Below are 14661 nucleotides of genomic sequence, written 5' to 3'. Positions count from 1 at the left end.
GTAGGCTTTAAATAATCTTGCGAAATTTCAATATCATTAATTACATATTTTTTAACTTCGCTCCCACAATTTCCCATTGCCACAAAAGGTTTTTCATTTCTTCAAACAGGCTTATGGGGCTGGGAAATTCCATACTGCAATAATTAAAGACAAACACCAGCCAAGGAATTAAAAATTTTTACTATAAAAATAATAAAATAATGTGATACACTATCGGAAGACTAAAATATTGCAATAAATTACGATAAAATAAACTGCGATAAAACGTTAAAAATATACCGAAGCAATAAAATTATCTAAAATAAACTGGATTAAAAGCAATAAAACCTGAAGCTTTCAGAGACTGCTGTCTCCTTCTTCAACAGTATACTATTACTGCAATGACACATCCTTAAGCAGCAGACCCATGGCACTCATGCACGTGGCCCATCAGACACATGGTCGGCATTCCCCATGCGCGCATCAGATGCGGAAGTGGCTCGGGAGCGTGTCAAACAGAACCGGTCATCCCGTCTGAGGACAACCGCCTCAAACAGGGAGTGTAAATGTGTCCCCCTATCCCTGTTAATAGTATTACGACTGGATGAACTGATTCGCAAGCTCTCGAGCCACTTGCGTTCCCAAAATCCATGGGCACGGTCCGTAATGACCCTGTCTTCAGGGTAGATCCAATGCTGCTTCTCCTGGAAATGCTCTGCCACAGCAGATCTCGCATAATTAGCAGTCTTAATAGCGGTCATGTGCTCCCCCAGACGGTCTTTTAAACGTCGCCCCGTCTCCCCCACATAACACTCCTCACAATCCGGGCACTTAATCTCATAGACCACACTACTAGTATAGTCCTGGGCTACGGTATCTTTAACTTGAGACACCACTGTGTGCAATCTCCGTCCTGGAAGTTGCACACAGTGGGTCTGACATTCCTGCAGTGCCCGTACAATGCGTTCTGAAAGGCCTGGATAGTAAGGAATGTATGCGGTAGCCACAGGGGCAGGCGACTCCCTACGATTGGACTCTAGAGGGTCCAAGACCCTCTGGGGGTATCCACACTTCCTGAGGTCTGCAGTGGCTCTGCAAATTTCCATTTCCTTATCCTCGGGGGTACTATAGTGGGTCCCCACCCTATTCAACAACGCCCTGGCTACACTATTCTTATGATGATAAGCCTGTGCCGAGCTGTAATGAACATACTGGCCACGGCACATAGGCTTTCTATAAATCGTTGTCTTAATTCTAGACCCATCTCTGCTAACCAGGACATCCAGAAACGGGAGGGACCCAGCTTTTTCCATCTCCAAGGTGAATTGTATAAATGGGGAGCTGTTAAGTAAATTGAGCACCTCATCTTCCTTCCCCTTTTTTTAAAATGGTGAACGTATCATCCACATATCTCCTCCACTCGCGCATGGGGAAATCCAACTGATGAAACATCCTGGTTTCCAGTTCCTCCACTGCCAAATTGGCCACAATGGCACTAATGGAGGAACCCATGGCCGTGCCATGGACCTGCTTGTACATAACTTTTTGAAAGATCATGGTAGTGCTAGCGAGGCAAAACTCGATGCCTTTACAAATATCATCAATACTTAGTAAACATCTAGCACTTAAGTTATCATCCTGCTCCAAGGCCAACCTTACACAATGCACCCCATGTCCAATGGGGATACATGTGAACAAAGATACAGCGTCAAACGAGATCATAAGTTCACTTCACCTATAGACTGGCTTCTTATAAAGGTCACACATTCCTTGCTATCCTTAACTACTAACCTGGATCGCCCCACTATAGGAGCAATAACTCTAGCTAAAAATCCAGATAAGGCATAGGTGGGACTACCCACAAACGATACTATCTGGATTTTTAGCTAGAGTTATTGCTCCTATAGTGGGGTGCTCCAGGTGCCTTTATAATTATGTTTCTTTATATTTAACTGAAATAAGTGCTTTTTATTCACCATAAAGTTCAACTATAAATAAAAAGTTATTTTTTTTTTTACATTTCAATCTTTGTAATATCTATAGACTAACTATTCGCTGTGTTATCATTTCAAATTTTTTGATGTCTTTCTGTACATTAAAATAATTTTCCTCCTAGTGATATTTATTCAGCCAATGGGAGAAGAGAGATGCGGGTTACATGATAATATGTAACAAATACTAAAATATGTAACAGAAGCTTGTTTTACTGTGGTAAAACAAGCTTCTGTTTAAGCGTGGTCACGCGCTATGTTTATCTAACATGACCATGCCGTAACATGCTTGATTTCCATATGTAACGTATTTATGTATTCATAGCAGAGGAAAAGAGACACAGTGTTGAAAGCTTCTGTAACTATTTCATTTTACTTTATCAAAAGATGCTAGCGCAGCGAGCAAAGCCCCCTAGTGTACATTAAAACAAATTGTAAGAATTGATTAAAACTACATTTTTTATTAATAACAACTTTATTATTATTGCAAAACCAGCATGTCTTGCTGGGTAAAATGGAGGATAGGATCCAGACAGCTTTTCTAGAGTGGTGGGTGATATAATAGTGATGATACATGTGACTGGCAGTAATCGAAAAGTAAGCTTTTCGATTACTAGTAAGCGTTTGCTCCAATTTACTCAGGTCTGATGGGGTGGGGGTGATTCCCCAATCTCCCCCCATCTTAAATCTGCCACTGGCTTGGTAGCTACCTACTGGACAAAGTGACTTACCGACGGTCTATTAAATGTTTCAGGTGGTACAAATTCATGTGAATATGACTGAAATATTTTGCTCCTGCACATCATACAAATGCTTTCTTAAGCGTTAACTTGAAAATTATGTATTTTTATTTGATAATATATGAATAAACTTCTAAAATTATGTATATTCTGAAATGTATATATGTAATTATAAAAAACAAAATTACTGTAATGTGTACAGTGTGAATAAAGAAAATTGTTTCTTTTGATATACAAAAAAGTATATTTCCTCCTGTTAACAACATTCTTAATCAACATGACTCTACCCTGGATATTTAAAAATAAATAAAAAGCTATAATTTAATGAAAACAATACAATCAAATAATTACTTTTTATGTATCATACTAAAATAATTGACTTTTTTTCTCTATCACTCTGAAGTGATAGAGAAAAAATTAATATATTTTTTAGCAGTGCTGAAATGAACCATATGAGGTTCTCCGTTGTTTTGTTTTTTTTTCCCATATAGCTTCAGAAACTACAATAGCACGGTTCCTGCTAGTTCCTGATAATCATAGTTAAGAGTTACTTATTTAGCCAATTCATCACTTTTACTACACTCCAGTTTTACAGAGCTAAAATGCCTCTCCATTTTTATTTAGCTTTCACAACTGTTTCTAATAGGTCACCACTGTTAGTTTTAGTGGGTTTGCAGAGAATCCCCCCCCCAAGTATCTCCATCAAGTATTTTAAATGTATCTACATTTGTAAATTTTATTCTCTGTATAATTGATAATTATTTTTTCTGGTTTGAGGTAAGCATTTGTGCAAGATTCATGGGTTACATTTAGACTTTTTGTATACTGTCCCCCCCCCCATCCCCTTTACACATTTCTTTGTTAAGACTATGAGCTTTATTTAGTAGATTTCATTTTTCTGCATGTATTCTTTGTTTTCAGTGTATGTGTCAATGTATATATGTATGCATGTCTTTCTGTTTTTACTAGGTATAGGTGGGATATTGACATCTCACCTATACTGACCAGTTTTCTACATAGAAATTATCATAATGGATTGCTGTAATGCTGATGATCTATCAAAATCAGGCACTTCACAAATCCCCCTTTTTTTTGTAGGGGATTTTTTTTTTTTTTTTTTTTTGCTTTGGTTGGGCCTTGATGATATTTTACAACACACACATAGGTAAAAGTAAGCTATAAATGTCAAAAGTGCAATGGCTTGCAAAATAATTAATAGACATTAACTGTTCTGCAGTATGGATACATACTGCAGAACAGTATGGATACATTTTGAAGGTTGTTTCAATGCAGCATCAACGAATTATGTCTGTATACAAAAGTAGAGATTGCCTTGAAACTCTACAGGGATGTGCTGCCATCTATTAATTCTGTTCTCAGCTAATAGTAGCAATTTTTATAGTTATGACTGTCGAAAAAAAATTAGTATAGGAGGATGCAATCTTGCAACAATATCTGAGATGATGCAAACCAAAATTGAAGACATTCTCTGGAAATAGAGTCCAAAAGTTGATGAAACTGATTAATAATACAGTACATATATAAATGTAAAGGATATTACTTAAAAAAATAAAACTTTTTTTTTTAACTTTTTTTTTTTTTTTTTTTTTTTTTACAAAATTTGATTTTATTTGACAATAATTTTATTCTAATGTTCTATTCAAAACAGAAAAAAATTTAATATTTAGAAGCATTTATGCACATAGGTTTTCAAATTTTCACAAACTTTCAAATTCCTCAAAAAAAAAAAAAATCACTCCAGGTGGCTTAAATACTATCTGGAAACTGAGTCAGAGTCATTACTATGGCACAACAGTACCACGTGTGTGAAATTCTTATACAAGGCATTCTTTTTTGAAATATGTAAATTAGTTCGTGTGTACCTGAAAATGAGTATCCAGCAAAGGAGGTTATAGACCTTAATGTGGGGTATTATAAGACCCTGAAAACCAACACTCACAATGGATTCTCATGTTGTAAATGTTCAAGAGTCCTGATAGCACTACTAAGGATTGCACTTCCAGGAGAGTAGTTCATAACTTCTAGAAGGTTCAAGGAGATGGCTGATTACTCTAAATTCATCAGCCCAGAGCATCCCATACACCCCCCCCCCCCAATGGAATTCAGGTAGGTGTGCAAACTCAACTATACCTTTTGTCCACATGTGTGTTTGGTTGCTAAATGAAAAAAACTGTTACCCAAATATTTTTACCTGTTTATTCATTAATTAACAGAAAGTAACAGTTTGTCTTTCTATTTAACAAAAAAGATTGTTATTATGAGAAATAACAAAATTTATCTTAATGTGAAATTAATATAAAACAAGTGCTTTGTGACAATGTAGTTCTGATAATATTGAAGGCCACTCTTCAAAGAGAGCAGTTCATAGCTCATGGAAGGTTAAATAGAACAAATTTGTCCCTTACAATAATTAAATTAGTCTACTTTCATCTCATCTTTTTCAGTCAGAATTTGGTTTAATCAGATACAGTGTTCATGAAATCAACAAGTTTTGTTAGTGCCATTATTTGTGTACTGTGTTCTAGCATATGTGAAACTAAACCATTATTGTTAGTGCTTATAGCCATAACATGCAAAAAAGCTTTAATCAAACTTTTGGAATTTGGCTGGCACAAATTTGTCTTTCATATTAGCAGTGGCAAATGACGCAAGACAGTTATTTTAAACTTCTTGGTAAGAGGACTCCTTTGTTCCCCTTACCAATTAAGTTTAAAATAAATCTGAGCTTACACGATCATGCATGCCTCTTGCTTTGGCACTTACAAAAGTGCCAAGGCAACTAAGGTCATCAGGCACCCTGTATTGTGTCTGTAATTGCATGTATTCTTCAGTTTGCCCATTTTGCAGATTATATTATCCTCCCAAGGTTCTGGGAGGATAACATAATGCCTCAGCCAATAACTTGTTTACAGTATGAAAAAAAGCCTACCAAAATTCCTCTATCTTGACAGGATTTGACCTAAAGACATTTACTCTTCAACTTGAGGAAGAGCAAAGCTGTAATGATAGCAACAAATTGAATGTCCTTTAATTTCACTAAAAAAAATTCTATGCATATTAAGGTAGCCACTGCTTTGACAAAACTTAGAAATTTTGTATTAAAATTAATATTTTTGACACTGTATTACAAAACAGAAAAGAAAGCTGTTCTAACTTTAAAAAAAAAAAAAAAAAAATCAGAAACAGATTACATAAATATGACAAACTTTATTCATCAGTACTGTACAAAAACATTCACCAACAATGTTACAGTTTTGTACTGTGTATAGAGATTCATGATAAAATACCACCAACAGTCAAGCTTCTATAAACAACCTATGATTAAAAAAAAAATAACAATTATACAACATCGCTTCTTGACATCTTTGGTCCCTGAACTTTTACACTACAGTGCATGTACTCATAATCACTGTCCCTATATGGCAGCTTATTGAACAAGAAAATAAAAAAATTCAAAATACTGTACATTTTTTGTAAAAACCATTTACATATCACCCAGCAGAAATCTTCCCCAAATGAATTAAATATACATGGTAAGGCAAATGCCAGAATATGGCACAGACAGTTTCAAAATACACATATGTATCAAGTTACTTTGTGTAGTGATATGTATAATCGAGCAATTCTAAAAACTCAACAGTAACAACATGCAAGTCTTCAACAATTAAGGCAATTTTTTTGTAGTTTATTAAAATATGAAAGTTTAAAATTGGCATTTGACTATGTAAAATAATCCAACATCAGGCAATATTGAATCAACATGAAAATTTCGTAACATTACATAATGAGAAATTTAAATATCACTGTGATTTACGGTATGATTCTTCCACATTTTGCCTCATTTCATTGAATGCTTTAGTCTTCACAAAATCCACTTTTTTATAAACTGTGGATGTTGAAAGTCTTTCTGGTGACCTTGGACTTTGTGCTGGAGTATCTGAATCTAGATCCAAATCTAAATACTGTATTTCTTCACCTTTCTTAGTAGGTGCTGGTGGGACAAACTGCCTTGCCTGAATAAAGGAGTAGAAAAATTTATTAAAATAGTAATGAAATGTCAGAAACATTTTTCAATCATTGTTATAAATATTTAACTTATATCAAATTCTACTTGAGTCCTGATAAAAGAAATGGAAAACTAACCATTTACTGATATCAATATATAAAAAAATAGCTATTTTTTTTTTACTCATATTTCAACAATATTAATATAAACATACACATCTACTTCTCACTACTCTGAAACGTTAGCAAGATTAAACTTTTTATTATTATTAATTAATTATTAGCCTTATGGTACAAGGAAGCCTAAGGCTTATGCTGCACCAGCCAAAAAGTAAAAAAAAAAAAAAAAAAAATTCCCACGTTACCCTGAGAGAGAGAGAGAGAGTGTGTAGAAGGGAATCACCACGAAAGCGAAGAATGATGATATCCAGCTCAGGACCCTGGGTTTGCCAAGCCTATACTTACCAGATGTGAGCCCCTGGGGGATATAAAACGTGCAACAGCAAAAAGCAGCACATTTTTCATATCTGTGTAGAGAGATGGAGGTTTTGTGGGCCCTCTTTAAGAAAAAAGAAACTTTACTACAACTGGCATGTTTGAAATTGATTTGTATAGTAAGTGAGACAAGTACTCTGCACCAACCTAAAAATTGGTTGAGTCATAAAATGCAGACATTGTGGCAATCTCAGAGACATGATATCACTCAGACTTAAGGGATACTGAATTAAATATGGGGAATACAATGTTGATGGTGCGGGGAGGGATTACACTCTTAGTTAAAAAGCATATTAAATCTAAAGCAGTGCATCCAGTCAACATTAGTGGCCAGTGCAATGTTGAGTCAGTTTGATGTGACATAAGCATCAGGAAGAGAAAAACGAGAGTAGGAGTTTGTTGTACACCTAGTGATGGTAATGAGTTTAACAAACAACTATACAGGGAAACAGTGGGCCAGTATATCAGAATGTCTTATAATGGAATTTTAACTTTTCAGATATTGATTGCCAATTGTGGGTTGGTCACTCACACTAGTGAAGTTTTGTGAACTTATTGGATGAATGCTTTCTACAGCAGCATAATAAAGAAGTAATAAGAGAAAGTAGTATTCTCAATCATCAGTGGTTGAGAATTATTACACCTTTCAACACATAAAATGTTATGAAAACACCCAATCTTGACTAATTTTATGCTGCTGAACACAAAAATCACATTAAAATTTGTTGATGGGCTCTTGTTTTTGAATTTCAGTTGGGGTCTCATATTAGCAAGTTACTCTACATTATCAACTACAGCTCTAGGCAAAATGCATGGCAACACTGCAGTTTCAGCACCACCACGTTCTTATCACGTGATCGGCAACTGTCCCCTAGCTCTGCATCACATGATAAGTTGTCGGCACATAAGTTTCTTCAACTCTGTTGCAGTAATCCTTGAATACACCTAGGTACTGGGTGATTTGTTCTCAGTAAAGGGTGGGTTTTGTGCAAGATTCCTACTTTTTGTGCAGTATTTGTATCAAGTAAAATCAATATGCCCCATAACTGTGTGAATAGTCTGGATGACTTCTGTTACATACGTGAAGTCACGTTGCTTCAAGAAAGCGTCCCTTAACTTGAGCCATAAAAAAGGCATACTTTTTGTACTTTGAATTATTCCTTTGCACGATGTTTTATTCCTTTTGCAGTGCCCATGATATGGAGGGAGCCAACAAATCATGTCACAGACTGTTACTTCTGTATAGTGCCCCCTATTAGAAAAGGGATGACAAGGAAGAAAAAGTGGACAGTGACGTAAGCAAATATACCATCTGCTATTCGTCCTGTGCCTCACAGTGAAGTACTATCTACTCCTCAACAACCCAACTGTTTTTCTGTACACTCTGATGAACATACACGAAGAAGTACAGCAGCAGTCTATGTCAAGTCTATGTGGTATTTAAAGGATTCACCATTTTGTCCAAACGTTTATCCTTCTGAACCATATAAGATCATAGAAAGTGAACTTAATGTGTATGCTATCAGAAGTATCAATGGCAAATATGTGGTATTTAAAGGTAATCACCATTTTATTATGGCTACAAAAAGGTTAATACTAAGTATTGTTGCTTTCTCTGCGAGTGGGATAGTCGTGCCAAGGATATGCACTATGAGAAGAGGAGTTGACCTCAATAAAATTCATTAACACCTGGAATGAAGAATGTAGCATTTGAACCTCTGGTAGATCCAAATAAAGTTTTGCTTTTCCACAACTCCATCAAACTGGGGCTCATGAAAAATTTCGTGAAAGCTTTGAAAATGACCAGTCCTGCATTCACATACTTGCAAGAGAAATTCTCAAGACAGTACAGAGAAGATTTAAGGAAGTCATTTTCACTGGTCCACAAAAAAGCAACTTTTCAAAGATGAACAGTTCGAATATGCCCTTAGTGATAGCGAGAAATGAGCGTGGAAAGTCTTTTGAAATGTTTCGACTGGTTTTCTAGAAAATGTTAAAGGTGGCAACTATAGGCAGCTTGTGGAAGATCTCATTACTTCTTATGAAAAACTGGGGTGCAACATGTCACTGAAGCTGCATTTCTTGAACTCACTCCTGAATTTCTTCCCGCCAAACTGTGGTGCCATCAGCACCACAGTTCGGCGGTAAGAAATTGTGGTGCCATCAGCAACAACACATGATGAGCACTTCCATTAAGACATCGCAGTGATGGAACAACAATACAAAAGCCACCATGTTAGCCAATTACTGTTGGATGGTGAAAAGGGATGCTCCAGAAACTGAATACAAGTGAAAAGAGAAAATGTCACGTGTTTGATACATGTACGTTTGTAGCTACATCTTTATCATCATCAGCCATTATCAATCCACTACAGGATGAAGGCCTCTCCAGCAACTTTCCAGTTCCTTCTGTTTTGTGCAATGGCCATCCTTTACTACCACAAACTCATGAATTTCATCTGTCCATCTCCATCATTGTCTTCCAGGTTTTCTTCTAGCTCCTCTTGGGTATCAATCTGTTATTCTCTTAGTCCATCTGTCATCATATCTTTGAGCTATATGTCCTGCCCAAGACCATTTTAGTTCTTTACTTGAGTTTGCTGCCTAATCCACGTGTTTCTCTTCTTATCTAACAGTCTGATTCCCAATATAATTTGTTCCATTCTTCGCTGTGTCGTTCTCAGTTTCTCTTCCATTCTTTTGGTGAGTGCCCAAGTTTCACTTCCATAAGTCATGGTGGGTAGTATACATTGGTTCATTATTTTATGTTTCAGACAAATTGGGATATTGCTCCTCAGTATGTGACTATATGAAGAAAACTTCATATCTGCCTGCACAATTACCCCCAGATCCTTTTGACGGTCTGCAAGAGTAGCTCGTGGTGTCTTGTCAATGATATACAGGAATTTTTCTAGCAGGAATAAGGAGGTTTGTTTGTTTGTTTGTTTGTTATTTGGTTTTTAGGAGCATTAGCAGCTAAGGCCATATTGCTCCGGGGATATGCGGTGGTCATTCCCCGACAAGGGCTTGAACCCCGGTCTAATCAAGAAGCATGTGCTACGCACTGCTGCTCCTGCCCACCTGGCTACGGAGGTGCTGCATAAAAAGGTTATTATCCCCTTGTATAAGGCAATGGTCAGGCCACACCTTGAGTACTGTATACAGGTCTGGAGACCTCATTTTAAGAAGGATATAGAGCTATTGGAACGAGTACAGAGAAGGGCAACAAGATTAGTGAATGGAACAAAGCGTTGCTCTTACAAAGAAAGGCTTAAGTTTTGCAAATTCCAGTGTCTGGAGACTAGGCACCTGCGAGGTGATCTGATTGAGGTGTATAAAGCCTTGAATTGTTTGAGCATGCTCAATACGGATGAGATTCTTCCTCTTGCTCAGAATAATCACCTGAGAGGGCATAAATTCAAATTGAGGAAAGATGGTTGTAGGACAGATGTGCGAAAGTTTGCCTTTAGCCAGTGGGTGGTTGATTGGTGAAACAAAATTCCATCTGTCGTTGTAGAAGTTGATAGCTTAAATAGATTCAAGGCAGAACTTGACAAACATTTCGAGTGAGTGGATAGGTGAAATAAGATTTTTTTTTTTTTTTTTGCTGATGCTATATAAGCTTGCTTTCTTGCATCATGTGCCTATGCTAATGCTAATATTTCCTGAATGCTATCCATTCAAAATGTATTTTTCTCTTGACTTCCAGCCATTTATCATTATTACAGCTGATGACTTGTCCCAGATAAGTATATAACTCCACCTTTTCAATTACTGCCTCTTCAATCATTATATCCTTTTCTATGGTATACTTCTTCATCATTACTTTTGTTTTTGCCATATTCATCTTTAGTCCAAAATCCTTACTAACTCTGCATAACTGATTAAGATTTTTCTCTAATTCTTTGGGATCGTGGCTTAACATTGACTCCTTTCTGCGACCAGTCTAATCTTCTGAAAGCTTCCTCAAGGCAGCAGTAAACAAATTCAGAGATAGTACCTCCTTGTCAAACTCCTTCTCAATCTTAAATTTGCTACTGTCTTTGTATAGTCTAATAAAGGAGGTAGCATTCTCATATATTTTCTTCAGAATCATAATATATGGGATATCTATGCCTTGTCTTTCCAGAGCCCAAAACATTGCCTTATGTTGTATGGAGTCAAATGCCTTTTCATAATCCACAAATGCCAGGAATAATGGTTTTTATATTTATTTACTTTCTCCATTAGCTGTGATATTACATGAAGGTGATCCATAGTTGAGAATCCTGTCCTAAAGCCAGCTTGCTCTTTTGGTTGATTCTCATCAAGTATTCTTTCTAATCTGTTAGTAATGACCCTTTGAACAACTTATAGATGTGGGATAACAAGCTAATTGGTCTATAATTTCCAATTTCTGATTTATCTCCTTTCTTATGCAGCAAAACTATGATTGCATTATTCCATTCCTTAGACATCACACCTTTTCTAAAGCATTTTGTGAAGAGTCTTGCCAGTTTTTGTGCCATGTCTTTTCCTCCCAATTTTAACAACTCTACAGTAACTTCATCTTCCCTCGGGGCTTTCTGATTCTTCATTTTCTTCAACACATGTTCTACCTCATCAGGAAGGATATCGAGTATATCATATGTGTTACTAATTTGCGATCCATCTTCCCCACTGCTGGCATCATTCCCTCGCTCCTTGTATAATTCTCTATAGTAGTCTTCTTCTATTTCAATTATGCCTTCTCTGCTATTTATAAGTACACCATCGCTATTCTTCAGTTTCAGTATCATTTGTCTTTCTGTATTGCTGCTGATTTAAGTCCTTTGTTTTTCCTTAATGCTTGTTCTACTTTTCTTGTAGTCTCTCTGAGTCTCTTTCTAATGGCTTTGCATAATTTAGTATACTCAATTTTCTCCTTGTCAGTGTTTATCTTGTTCTTCATTTGTCGTCTTCGGTTCATCATGACAAGCGTTTCTTGACTAATTTTTTCTTATTTGGATTTCTTTTTACCTATAGGTTTCTTGGGATTTATCACTTTCAGAAAGTTGTAATATTCCTTGTTGATATCTTGGTCCTGAGCCATCTGCAGAAGCTCAAACTTGTTCTTAAGTTCCAGTACATACTGCCTTTTCTCCTCTTCTATTATCTCAAAGACCTTAGTATTATTTACTCATGTCAGTTTTTTTCCTTTCTTTTCTTACATCTATATCAAGTGTGCGTCTTACCATTCTGTGATCACTTCCAACGTTTACCTTGTTCAGGACAGTAACACAATTCACGATATATTTTCTGTTAGTGAGGATGAAGTCAATTTCATTAGTTGTTAATCCATTTGGGCTCTTCCATGTCCACTTTCTGTTCACTCTTTTCTTGAAAAAAAGTGTTCATTATTGACAATCCTCGAGATTCTGCAAATTCCACAAGCCTTTCACATCTTTCATTTCTTTCACCAATTCCAAAATTTCCTATATCTTACTGCCATATAAATATAAAAAACTTAAAAAAAAAAAAAAGCCAATCTGCCATTTTAAGCACTATTTCTGTGTGTCTCAAAATCTAAAAAGTAAATTTACTTTCATGCCATAACAAGATATAACCTACACTTTGTTGTTCGGTGTTATCAGCAGTGATTATTTGTGCATTAAGAATTTGCAGATAAAGGAATGACTAGGTGGCAATGATCACAGTGTACCTGATGTGGGATTAACTTAAACATGTCACTACGATCAGGAGTAAAGGGAAGGGTTTTGCTTTCATAAATGTGACTACAGTGGTCTCAGACAGTTTTTAAATTCTGTACAGTGGGACCAACTAATGTTGTTACCATCACAAATTCTAAATGGGAATCGTTCAATGAATTAATTGTAGAAGCTACTAAGCTCTTCATACAAACTAAGAAATACTATTCAAGGTTTAGGCCTAAATGGATGTCAGCTGAACTAATGAGACTTGTGGCAGAGAAGAAAAATGCATGGGATGCATATAAATTATCAGGCAACACACAAGAGATATGGTAGATATAAGCTAGTCTGTAATCAAGTCACAAAGGAGGTTAGGCAAATCAAGGCAGATTACGAGAAATCTTTGGTAAAGAATGCAAAGAAAAATAGCAAGGACTTCTTTACTTATATAAACTCTAGAAGGAAGGGGATGAATCAGGTTGGTCCTGATGATCTTGCTCAGATCGCTGCCAAACTGAATAAGTATATTGCTCCTACATTCACACATGAGGAATTCTGTAGGGAAGTGGAGGATAGAAGCTTATTAAACTCTAACAGGTAGCTAAATGATTTTGTAATAGCTGGGAGCAAAGTGGAGGAGAAATTTTTGAAGTTAAACATAAGACACCTGTGGTAGATGTAATTTTTCCAGTTATATTACAGAAGGCAGCAAAGGAAGTAAGCAGACCCTTAGCCATAATTATGGGTGCATCCTTGGACTCAGGGGAAGTCCCCATGGTGATCCAAGTCACCCTATTACAGACATGTTAGTTTAAATTCTGTTCCTGAGAAAATAATGGATTCACTGGTTAAAGAAGCACTGTGGGATCATGTAGACAAGATTGCAGTAATTATTGAGACAGCATGGGTTTGTTAGGGGGGAGGTCTTGTCTGACCAAAAGATTGGATACTATGATGTGGGCCATCTGGGCTAGCCAGGTGGGTAAAGTGCTTGCCTGCCTGCCTGGCAACTCAAAGGTCGCGCATTCGAATCCTGCCTCGGGCTTGGATCAAAGTACTGCAAAAACCTTGGGAGGTGCATTATGGCCACAGAAGATGATACGCCAACAACTACCAAAAAAAAAAAAAAAAAAAAAAAAACACTATTATGTGGTAACGAAGGAACTAGATGCAAAAAATAATATTGATATCATATATGTGGATTCCAGTTATTTGGGCCACCGGCTAATTGGGGGGCAGTTGTTTATTTGGAACAAAATTTAAAGAAAATTTTCTTCGCTTAATTGGGACAACATGCCATTTAATCGGGGCAGGAGACTGTAGCACTCGAGATTACCCCACGATTGCCTCCAACCACACTACGTAATCCAGTCGGATTTCTGGAGGTCACAACCATAAAAAAATTAAAACAATTAGCAGTTTCTGGTTTACTCGGCTTTTCTGTTAGTGCAATCTATTATAAATGGATAGTAAACTCTATCTTAGTGAATTTGTGATAATACTGAAACCTGGAATTCTGTGGGTTTTTACATTATTATGGTGACATGTATTTTCCTTTCTGTGAAATCTTCAATCATATAAAAAACAAATAGATTTTTAGAATCTTCTCTTCATTCCTATTTTTTAAGCTTCGTAACTGGTTACTCTGTTCTCACTTGCGCATATTATGTTAGTTGCAATTTGTGTGTGCCGTGTTCTTTGTTATTGATTGCTTATCTTTTTTACTGTTTTAAATTTTAAACCACCCTCAAATGTCAGCGA

At 36.3% G+C, this 14661-nt stretch overlaps 1 protein-coding gene across 3 annotated transcripts in view; it reads right to left on the bottom strand.

Moving 5' to 3' along the window:
- Window positions 1–6027: 6027 nt before the first annotated feature.
- dos (daughter of sevenless) overlaps window positions 6028–14661 on the bottom strand; it is a 120823-nt gene continuing 112189 nt past the window's right edge. For all 3 annotated transcript variants that reach the window (XM_090385137.1, XM_090385139.1, XM_090385138.1), the window contains one exon: window positions 6028–6744. In XM_090385137.1, coding sequence (XP_090241263.1) covers window positions 6532–6744 — 213 coding nt within the window. In that variant the 3' untranslated portion in view covers window positions 6028–6531. The remainder of the gene's footprint in view (window positions 6745–14661) is intronic.

This window comes from Mastigoproctus giganteus, chromosome 11 (genome assembly GCF_048544385.1).
Source record: "Mastigoproctus giganteus isolate SK-2022 chromosome 11, ASM4854438v1, whole genome shotgun sequence".
NCBI lineage: Eukaryota > Metazoa > Arthropoda > Arachnida > Uropygi > Thelyphonidae > Mastigoproctus > Mastigoproctus giganteus.
The sequence above is the reverse complement of the archived record's forward strand: the minus strand, read 5'-3'. Positions and strand labels throughout refer to the sequence as shown.